This window comes from Corvus cornix, chromosome 2, assembly GCF_000738735.6.
Source record: "Corvus cornix cornix isolate S_Up_H32 chromosome 2, ASM73873v5, whole genome shotgun sequence".
NCBI lineage: Eukaryota > Metazoa > Chordata > Aves > Passeriformes > Corvidae > Corvus > Corvus cornix.
Genome location: NC_046333.1, coordinates 128,598,150 through 128,610,003, shown reverse-complemented (window position 1 = coordinate 128,610,003; position 11,854 = coordinate 128,598,150). Strand labels below are relative to the sequence as shown.

Genomic DNA, 11,854 nt, shown 5'->3' with positions numbered 1-11,854 from the left:
CCCTGATAACTGGGGAACTTCTGTCCTTTACTTGTGTGTGTTCATTCTCTCTGGTGCCCAGTAGTTTCTTAGTTTCACCTGCAGGGTTACCCTGAGAGCACTCAATGCACCTGACAAAAGGTCCCCAGAATTACAGGCGTAGGAGTAGATTGTTCTGTGTTAAGGCATATTTATTGTGCTGGTAGTGGAGAGATGTTGGTTGAGTTTTGTACTTGTGAAGGGCCTAAATACATTTAGTTTGTTTTGGCCACAGGCAACTTGCCTCTCCTAGTGGGTTTAGTGAGGCTGGGGCCTGTGTAATTAGAAGAGAGGATCTGGAGAGCCCTGTTTCAAAACAGGATTGTTTTTCTAATAAATCTTTCAATGCGTGTTCCAGCACATGAAATTGCAAGTGGGAAGGATGTATAAGGGCTACGCTATTTCAACATTGTGCATGTCCAACAGTCTGACCTGTTTTTCTACTCATAGCAGTTGGTCTGATAAAATATATTATTAATACATAGAAACCCTTAAAAATACACCCTTGCTTTTTAAAAAAGCAGATCCTAACATCAAAAAATGAGGATAAGTGATGTCAAGATTAGCTTTTGTACAGTCTGCATCACCATGTGTCAAGAATGTTGATTGCACTGTAGTTAAAACAACACTTATGAATCACTATGTGGGGGAGGATTTGCTACTGGTGTTGCATTTAACCTTTTCCCTAAATATTTTTGTTTAGGTAGGAGCCCAACATGATGATCAGTGTGTATGAGCATTGCTAACATTTGTTAACCTCATCTTCATTGACCTTTTTCACTTCTGCTACCAATGGTCTTTCTTGGTGACAATGCTGAAATAGTGTCCATACTGTCTAGGTGAACAGCCTACAATGTCCTGTTCACTGTAGGGAATCCAGTCTGTGTCTAAATAACCAGACAACTGTGCCTCCTCCACTTGGGTAATGATTTATAATCCACTTCTCCCTGGTTTCCCATAAATCTCTCTTATGATACCTTCTCTTTCAACCAAATATTTTCCTCTAATCCTTGTTCCCCGAAGCTCCAGGTATATATTCTCTCCCTACCTGACCAAGTGCTCCACAAGAGGGAAATCTCTAGAGTTTCAAGTACATAGTACAGATGGGTAATTGGCCTTTGTGATGCTTGTAACATGAATATTACAGCGATTAATATCAGCAATATTATTTAGTATTAAACCTTGGAAGATGTACTGAAGTGGTGCTATGAGCACTTGTAATTCTTCAGGGTTTGGAGATGACAGTGCTTTGCAGGAGAACTTCCACATATCATATTCCTTAGTGGAGCACCAGAGAAAACAGCTTGTAATTATTTGGCAAAGGGCAGTGAAAATGATCTCACTGTGTCCCATCTGAGAGAAGTATCCTAGGAACATCCAGTTGGGGCAGAACCTCTTCTGAGGGTTCATTGGTTAAAAAGAGTGGAAAGGAGGGGTGACATTCAGGCAGACCATGAGTTTTGTGAAAGATAGCACTTCTCCGTCGGAAAATAAAATAATAATAGTAAAAAAAGTAGCATGGGGAGTTGCAGCAGTTCTTGATCTCCAGTGCTTCCTGAACTTGAAGTTGTTTCTCTTTCAACTTCTCACTAGAAGCCAGACACATCCAAAGCAATTCATACTGTGCAACTGTCTTATTTGCAGCGAGAACAATATGTTTCAAAAAAATGCCTTTCCTTTTTTTTCATCCTACAAAATCACAAAAAACATGGAAAAGCTTGTGGTTTCAATAATGGCATAGTGTGCTTTTAGAGAATACTAATTTAAGAATAAAGGCTCTTGTGACCTGTACTTCATAGTCTGATTTCAAAATATTGAGCAGAAATATTTTGTTTTAAAATTATGTCTTCTTTCACGACAAAACTTCCTACAGTGTTTTTATACTTTCCATCTGGATGTACCAGAATTGTTTCATTCTTTTCCAGTAGAGACATATATTGTGGAAAGCCAGTTGTAAAGCCAATGGTGTATGTTTAATACAAAATATAACGTGAGATAAATTCTCAGTGCTTTCTGGAAGAACAAGTCTCTGAAAATAAGCAGTCACCAAGAACATACCACAGAGGCTCTCCCTCCCACCTTCGAGGCTCCTCTCACACTAGCCCCCAGTCACCACCGTGCTCAAAAGGTTGGAGATGGCTCTTCCCAGTGCAACATGGGGCTGTTTGGCTGTTTCTGCCGAGAGTCTGGCTGTGAGTGGAGGAACAGCTTCCCTTGCAAGCTGTGGGCTGCAGCAGTCAGTGGCCCCAGAGTGCTGGTGAGGCTCCGTCTCACGCCGTGGTGATGAATTAGCTGGGACAGCTACACTGCCCAGGGACTCCTCCTCTTTGACAACCCTGGCTTGACTGATGCAGCTGTACTGATGTTTTCTGTCTGGGGTTATGAGCAGAAAATACTCTGTAGGGAAAATAGAATATAGGCACTTTTAATGTTACCCACAGATTTAAAAATCTAATGCTTTCACTTAGAACTTTTGAAATATTATATAAGAAAATACAAATGTTTAGCTGAGGAAACACTTCATCTTGTTCTTTTGAAAAGAATTTATCTAACACATCATTTAGCTTAGAAAAAAAAGTACATATTCTGTTCATTTAGTTGGGCTTTTTTTTTCCATCCCCTCCCTCAGTGATATTTCTCTTTGGTCTATGAAATCATCATTCAGAATATGAAACTGTGATTCAGAATATGTCTGGGTGATTATATCCTACATGAGATATAGAAAAATGGTTTCATTCCAGATGACCCCTTATAAGGTTATAAAGTAATTTATAAAGGATTTGTCATATAAAGGATTTGTCATCTGGAAAAGAGCTTTTTCCCATGTTTAGAAAACAACAGAAACCATGTAGTTTTGTTATTAGCTGAGACTACTATGCAATTCTCCAGTAAAGCAACTGATTAAAATTTATTTTTCATAGAAGTGCAATTTACACTAGCATTTTGCCATTATTGATAATAATTAATAACAATTCTAATATAGGAAATGAAGTATTAATCAGCAATGTTTAAAGAGATGTACGTTATAGACATACAGTACTTAAAAAATAGGAAAGATTTCTTCACTATTTTGTTTTTTGTATTTGCAGCTGTGGACTACACAGTCAAATATTGGTGAAACAAACTGCAAAACATGCTTGGTGACAAGATGACAGGGTAAGGTTCTAATTACAGAAACAAATTTTTCAAATGTTCTCAGACCCAGTTTAATCTTGGTTCATGAGAGAAAGGGGAGGAGGTAGAGGGCATAAACTCTAATGTTCCATTTCTGTTTTATGTAGCTACATTCAGCTTTAACAGGCATTCATTTATTTCAATCAGCATGAATCTTGGCAGCTGTATTTAGTATATGTGGCTCAGAATAATCTCTTTAAAGGCAGAAATCCCGAAGTGCACTGCAGCCACACTGTACTGTGAACTGATTACCCGAAGAACAAAAGGCTGTTCAGACCTTTAAAGACATAGTAAGCCATGGAAAACTTATTTCATCAGTGAGCTTTAGGGGAAACTGATGACTCAGTGCTTGACTTACAACAGTGTTCATACACAACCCTGCACACGTCTGTGTGCAAATCCTTCACTCTCACTGTTTGACCAAGCAAGTCTGTGTTACCTGCACACAATGATATTACTGCTGGGTATCTCAGCCATGGGTTTTCAGAGTGCTGTTGCAACTTGTGTGTATACAGCTGAAGGTCTGCTGCAACACCAAGTCTTCAGGGTACTTAGCCAGTCACCCCGTTTATGCTCACACACTGCTCAGACTAATGCCAGTGACTGAATAAATACAACTGATACCTTTTTATCAGACACCTTATTTTTCAAAGGCTGAGAAATTAGCTTCTGTAGATCTGACAAGTGGGAAACTCTTGCCTTCACATTTACAACCTGGCAAAGAAAGTCGAACAGATCAAGTCTCTTGTCAAGGACGCACCAGAAGAGAGTGAGGTAGCTGGGAAGAGCTATTTTCTGCTATTGAGTCCATGTGCTCTAACCCCAGGATCAGACAAATGAATGCAGGCAGAAACCTGACCTGAAAATTGCAGATTTTCAGTTAAGATCACTAATGAGGATTTTAATTAGTTGAGTAAGCCAGCATCAATACAATCAGTAAACCAAGCTCCATGACCTAGCAGCCTACTTCTTTCTGAAGGAAACTTTACTGTAGACAAGTGGGTATGAGGCCTTTCTCAGCCAATTTTTACCATTTATTAGCACAAGTCTGGCTTCACTAATTAGTATTTTAATTAATTTTAAATGACATGGCTCTTCTTAGAGCGTAAATCCATTCTGAATGCTCTCATCTGGACTGGGATGGCCACTCATTTCCAACAAGGGCTGGTATGGCTCTGTGGCTCGCTTGTGGGGATCTGCTAGCCCTGTGTCTCCTTCTCCCCTGGCAGTTGGGCTTTTCCCCCAGCCTTTCCAGGCTGCCATAACTTCCCTTTCATCTGGTCCTAGCAGTGGTCCTCGCTGGGTTGCAAAGGGAGATTCCCACTCTGGCAGTGGTTGTAGGAAAGCCCCCTCCACAGCATTGCTAAAGATTTTCCTTTTTTTGGAACATGGCTGCCCCTTAGGTAAAAACAGCTAAAATAAAATTTTCAGCAGATTCCACTCCTCACTCTGATTTTTATTATTTTAACACAGTACCCATTGTGAAAAGCTTGACAGTCTATACAACCACTGCTTGAAATTAATCTAGATGATGTGTCCATAATATGTCGATATTCTGTGATAGAACAGCATCTCTATCCTTTTAAAGTAGCATCATCACCAGTGGAAACAATTTGCTTCATCAAGGTGATTCCTTATTTCCATGGTGTGAATTGATGGTTACAACAACAGTCAGGAATGCTTCCTAGCTGAAAGTTTGTGAATATGCAACAATATAGTGAATTTTGAACTTGCAAATAGCTTAAGATGACTGCCTGCATTATAAACAATAGACTTGCAACAATGACAACTGCAATACTTTGTGCAAACGCTGAACTTCCACAGAGCTTATAAATAAGATTGAGTGAAAGGGAAGAGGAGGGCTGAAATACAGCTGGATAGAGAATGGTGTGATAGCTGACAGGCATCAGGTCAAGGATGAATTAGGAAACCAAGAAGGGAATGGAAGGAGAAACAGGTAAAGTTTCCTTACAAGCTCCCTAGGAAGGGAGAAGAGCTGGACAGAAAAGGAAATGGAGAAGGGAGAAAATAGTATTGCTTTTCTTGGCTCTGATGGATGAATTTCAGAGTGTCCCTGTTATGACTGCACTGAGAAAGCTGTACTAACCTAGGAATACACTACATAAGACAGCCATAGGGCAGAGATAGTGCTTACTCGTAGGATTTAGTGGCTTGCTCAACAGCAGTAGCTGAAATTTATTTCTACATCTTACTTATATCTATCTTTTACAGAAACAGTACATATTTGTACTACATAGCTGCAGTAGTGTAGTTCTCATTTATCTTCTTTTTTCATTTTATGTCTTTTGCATTGCATTTTAATTTGATGAAAATGGAACAGGCTGCCCAGGGAGGTGGTGGAACCACCACCCCTGGAGGTATTTAAAAGACGGTAGATGTGGTTCTTAGGGACAGGGTTTAGTGGTGGACTTAGTAGTGCTGGATTAACAGTTGGACTTGATGATCTTAAAGGTATTTTCCAACATAAATGATACTATGATTCTCTCATTCTAAGGAAGAAAAGCCCCATATGAATCAAATCTGCACAGAACTAAATAAGAGAAACGTGATGCTGGAAACAATGTGTTGGCAAGGGCCATAGGAGGCCTTTGCAGCTCTCCATTCCACTGGCAAAGCTGCACCTCGTAAGACTGAATACAAACAGAAATATAAAACACCCTCAGGAATGAGAATGCAGAGCAAAATTGTCAGGCTAGGTCTGATAAAGAAAAAAGTTTGGAATTCGAGCAAGAAGTCTACAGATTATTGACTTAGGTCAATAAAGATACAGACACAAAATCAACAACATTTTAAAATCTTTGAGCTGGTTTGTAAGTGCTACTGTGAATGAAGTGGTAATGCACAAGAGATAAAACAAGCAATCAAAGACAAAACCAAAAAATGTTATAAATTAAATCCTTGTGTCTTGGTTATACAGACTATTAAGTGGCAAGAGAGTAATGTCAATTTGTATTAATTTCTGCCATTTATAGCAGATGAAAATGGGCTCCTATTTTTACCCAGCATCAGTGATGTGCTGGTAATTAAAAAATATCACAGCTTAAAATAATTTTCTAATTCAGTAACTTTTCTTCTACCTTTTTACCCAAGTCCAGAGTGAATGAAAGGAAAAAAAAATCTTAAATTCTCACCAATTAAAAGTTTAGCCAAGGTCTGTGAAGATTACTTGATTAATTTTTCATGTCTGACATTTTTTACAGAAGCATAATTTTTATGAAAAAGAAGTGCCAATTTTAATAGTGTTTGTCAACCAGCCTATTTTGACTGTTTCAGAGTCTTCTTTCACTTTTCTGCTCATCCTTTTCTTCCTAGACCAAACTCAGATCGATTTGATTGTTTTTCTGCTTTGCAGAGCATTCCTACAAAATCATTAGTTCAGGTCTCAAACAGTTCCCTTCATTATATGGAAGACTGCAAGGAAGTTAAGTTACTGAAAGAAGGTCTGTACCATCCATCACTCATCTTTTCAGTGAAAAGCAATAGATTTTTCAATGCAACAGCAAGGCAGAGTTGCTCTTGAAAATATATTTGGTCAAATTTTCAGCTAATATAGCTTGTTTTGACCCCACAAACATTGGTTCTATTTTTGGGCCATTTCTAATGTGCTCAGAAGTATTTTTTTTAATTTAAAACTGTGGTCTAATTCTTACCCAGATAGTACTCAGCAGCTTCTCTTTTTAAAAGTTAACAATATTATATGAAAGCAATAAGAATTTGAAAGGCAAACATATTATTTTTTTAGTGTATCCTGTTTATCTTAAAATGAAACTGTTTTAGCTTCCTTGAGTGCAAAGATATAATGAAAGCTAAAAGGGATGTAGCAGGTACCAATTATAATGACCAGTCTGCATGGGTACCAAATCTGCAATTCTAATTTACAGGTTAAGTGATCACACCTCAGAAAATCTGGGAACATAATAAAGAATTTGTTCAAACTTAATTAGGACAAGTCATTAAAGCAAATCTTGAGGGGGAGGAGTGGAAAAAGGAGGCAATGAGAAGAAATTGCTGTCCTTAATACTTTTTTACAAAGTAAAATCACTCTCAAGTGAATTCTAGTAATGGCAGTGAAACAGTAAAGAAAGGAAGAGTAGGGGAAAAAGCAAGGGAAAGAAAAAAGAAGTAAACTGATGGTATATGAAAGGAGAAAGGAAAAAACCAGGCATGTGGCATTTTAAAATTGTTGTGTGTTTTCTGCTGGCATGGCTGTTGCAGAAAGGTTGGTGTCTCTCCACACCAATTGCTGATTCCTTCCTTTGTTCCATTTCAGCTCTCTGCATTCTGCAATTGTTAATTGCATTTCTACTTTAAACTGTTCCATATTTTTGGTTAAACCCTAACTTGGATCTTTGGATTCTATAGTACTTTCTCCTTTTAAAACCAAGAAGTAACTAATAAAAGAACAAATCTACCTGAATGAATGCCCTTTCCATGCCTCATTATTGCAGTGGAAGGTTTGAAACGCAACTAAAGAATAAACAGAGAAACTAAAAGGCCAGGCAGAAAAGAATTCAACACTCCTCTATTAGATCTCTGGGGTTTTTTTTATGTTTATTAATTTGAGAGCCTGAATACCTGCTGCTGTCCTCCCTTTTTCCCCCAGGCACTGCCCAGGCAGGCTGGCTCTCACAGAGAGAACACCACAAGCACATAGCTCACACCACTTAAAGGCTGACAGGCTCCAGTCTACCAGTGCAGCATCCACTTCATTAGGATTATTTATATCCTGGTAGATGTCAGAGTGTGAATATTCCTGTTCTGGCTGAAGGATGCTGAGTGTCTGTCCCATTTGTGCAGAAAGCTACTTGTGGCCCTCCTCATATCCTCAGCACTGCTATTGCTCTGTCTACCTGGCTGTCATTTTCAGCTGTGCTCAAGCCACTGTCATTTATCCTCAGATCTCCCTGGCACCGCAGGACTGCTCTGATGCCTGTGCTCAGCCAGAGCACAGCATTTCTCTTACAGTGCCAGGGAGTGCACTTAGGGGTGAGAAGTATATATTGTGGCCTTACTTGACACAAAAATCATTTCCAGCTGTTTATTTCCTAGTGCCCTTGTTTGTGTTACAACTTAGTTCATTCTGCCAAAGCAATGTGCTAGAGTCACAGAGCAGCTGACAACCAGCATGGCTTGAGCCCAGGGTGTTGAAGCCATGAAGGTGACTCACCGTCACAAACTTTTGCCCAGTGTCCTGTTTCCAGGGAACTGATTTTGCAAAAGCACCCTGCTCTGAACCATTTTCAGGAATGGATTGCCTGTGCTGTATTCAGGAGACTGCACTGCCCCACCCTGGCCTGTGCTGATCCATCTTCCCAGTCACACAGGAGGCTGAGCTGCTCTCAGTCCCCATCCTTTCTCTAACCTGGAATGTAATAATACAGTGCCATGGATATCAACAGGAGGAAAAACTTACAGTGCAGGAGCTCAGGGTGCCCTCTGCTCCACTCTGAAATTCAGCAGTAATGAAGAATCATAGACTCAGACTTATAGAATCATAAAATAATCTGGGTCGGAAAGGACCTTTTAAGAGTCCTACTACCCTGCCATGGTCAGGGATATCTTCAACTGGATCAGGTTGCTCAGAGCCCCATGCAAGCTTCTCTTGAATGCTTCCAGGATTGGGCTTTCTTTGAGCTTCCTTTTCTGGCAGACGCACTCACAGCAACCCTTCTATTTCTCTTTGCATCCCTTGCTAAGTTCAGCTGCATCTTGGCCTTTGTGACCTCACCCCAACAAAACTGGGCAGCATCCCCATACTCTTCCTGTCTCTTTACCGTCTGGATTTGTAGCAAGCACTACAACTAATACAGGCGCTCTGCCTGAGGGGTAAAATAAGCAAAGCGAGGAAAAGAATATCAAATCTGCATACCCCTCTCCACTTGCTACCTTTTGCTGTCAGCTGCTTACAGATATCTTGCCCAGTCTGTGCATATTGTTTACTCGCAGCTATTACTAGCAGGAGCTGATTAAAAGTCCCTTCATATATCGAGAGAATTACTGGCAGCAGATGGATATCATAAGTTGAGATGAAAGGCAAGGGTGGCTTGGTATTGCACTAAGTGGGCAGAACTAGGGGATTGCTCTGGAAGGCAGTTAAAATGGAAGTGAATTCAACAGAGCGATATGGAAAAATAACAGCTATAGAACAAAGGCCATAGCTGCCCATGGACTGACATCATATTGGCAGCAGGTCAACAGGCAACTGGTATAAGCATTGTATTTTCCAAAGAATGACTTTATAAACAGTTCTTCACTACCAAATAGCAGAGACACTTGGATATTTCACAAGTTTTATCTGAGAAAAAGACAGAGAAGAAAAAAGGGGCACATTAGGATGAAGAACTACTCAGACATTCAAGCAGAACAATTTTTTTCATTTCCATAAAAGAGCTGATTTATTATCAATTAGCTATGATTAGCTTGTTTATTATTTATGTTTAATGTGGAAATTCTGAAAAGCATGTCCTCGATCCTTTTCATTCATGCTGTTATAAAGCAGCTGGGATGGGGTCTGTGGCTCAGATCCAGGAAGCCGTGACCGACCAGAGAGAGCGTCCTGCAAGGGACAGTCCCCCAGAGGTCTGCGGGGATCCCTCAGCCACCGGGCTGCCTCTGCAGAGGGGTGCCTGTCCCAGCAGGCTGTCAGCTCTTTAGGGATTTCAGTGAGAGTGACTTCAGCTCTTGTCCTGCAAGGCAAACCCCAGGCTGGACCAGGAGGAGAGAGACGAGAGGCTCCTTTGGCGGTTCTGCATGGGGCAGCTTTATTTGACCCGCTCCCCGCAAAGGGGAGGCCAGGGATGAGCTCTCTGATCTCTAAGGGGGAATAGGGGTAGTTCTTATAGGGATGCAAGGGTGGGTGTGAGAGGGTAAAAGCCAGTGGGTTACAAAGGATCTACATAGGGTCTCCCAGAGGATCATGGTTCTGTGTCCTCTCTCGCCATAACGGAGAGTGCTGCATCTTCTAAGGGGATTCTGCTGGGAGGTTATGCAATCTCCTTATCTCAGCAAGCCTCCCTCCAGGGCAGGGGCTGGGCATACCCCACACGGTTACATATTGAGAACAGCCAGAATGAAAAACATCTGCCTGCTGCTACAGACACCAAGGCAATCCTATAGGGAAAGAGGAATGTTTGAACTTTAACCTTATCTTCATTGGAATTTGCAGCAGGTTGTTGCACATATATCTTATTCAGAATATGTAGCTGACACTTTTCACTGGAGTTAAGCCTGTACTTCCCAGGGCTTTTGCTGAGGAATATACACATCGCTCTGGTTCTACTGCTCGGAGCAGAAGGTCTAAAACCAGCAGGCTCTTTCTCCGGAGAAGCATCAGGCAGAGGAGTTCTCCCTCTTGTGGAGTCAAATGTAACTCCACTGGAAATTTAAATTCTGCTTCCATGCTCATCTACTCTCAGAGACAGAAAAGACCTAGCCAAGAGGAAGGTGAAAGTAATTTGCAGGTTTCCTCATATGATGGCACAATATGAGCAAGAGCAAGGTCTAATCAGAAATAAGGTAATGTCACTATGAAGACCGTATTTTGACCTGAACACACATTGTGCATTGCAATAATTCCGAAATTCTTTTGCACATCAGGCATCTGGTTCAGCAGCTTTTCCTTTAACTTATGGCCATTACTGTCAAATCTGCCTTTCTTCTGTTTCTAAATGACCCTTTGCACTTCTATATAGAGGAAGGATTTATTACAGTTTTAAACCAGTGCATGCTTTTTTCTTTTTTCTTTTTTCCCCCCCTCTCTGCATGTAGGTAGAATGTTCTCAAACCTCACCAAGCAGGTTTTCTTCCAGTGTGAATTCTTTTTGCCATCCCTCCCTCCAGCAGGTGTGGCTCACAGTTGTTTTTGGCTCTGGGAAATGAACATTTCTGAGCATTACGTAAATATATTTCTGAATTGATCTTTGTTCTCTGTGTATACTGAACTGTATTAATTTCTATCACTTCACAGACAGAACATTTTGGATGAATAGCTGTTCAAACACCTATTAATTTCTACTGTTTTGTTTTGGTTTTTTTAATTGAACTGTAGCATGATCCAATTAACTCTCATTTATTCTTCCCAAGAAGATCAACCCTTGATCATTTGCTTTAATGTTGACATCTCATGTTTCAAACCCATGGTCATGTAAGTGAAATTCCATTCTTTTGACTCTAATATTGACTTTTCAAGGTAGCTAATAACCAGACATTTCATTAGCCCACTTATCTTTTATGTTTTTCAGTAGCATCCATTACATTAAATGTGTGCTCCTAAAAAAGTGTTTATAATTTTTTCTTGTGGTAATAATCTAGCCTCTTGATGTACAAGACAAAGTGGCTAATTTTCCCCTTACTGTGTGGCATCTTACTTAGGTTTGCATTTTATTTTTCTCATTCACATTTTTTTTCTTTTAATTTTAGAGCTTTTGAGCCACTTGCAAAATTTTAGAACTTCACATAGAGTTGCTTGGCTGGCACTCCTCATAGATCAAAAAGTCAATCCTGAAGAAAAAAAATTGGAAGATTTACAAAACCTGTTAGCTTATCAGAACAGGGACTTGACAAAGCTCGTACTAGAGATTGAAAGATTGTGCAATAATACTTCTTAAGTGTCTGTTACACAATGAAGGTAAATTTCAAGAAA

The 11,854-nt window shown here is 40.1% G+C and overlaps 1 protein-coding gene across 1 annotated transcript in view; it reads right to left on the bottom strand.

The window, feature by feature from the left end:
• Positions 1–1,972: 1,972 nt before the first annotated feature.
• The window catches only part of LOC104692765 (Y+L amino acid transporter 2-like), a 32,468-nt gene continuing 22,586 nt past the window's right edge, over positions 1,973–11,854 (bottom strand). Inside the window, exon 10 of the mRNA XM_019289096.2 lies at positions 1,973–2,415. Within this exon, the coding sequence (XP_019144641.1) occupies positions 2,398–2,415 (18 nt within the window). The 3' untranslated portion in view covers positions 1,973–2,397. The remainder of the gene's footprint in view (positions 2,416–11,854) is intronic.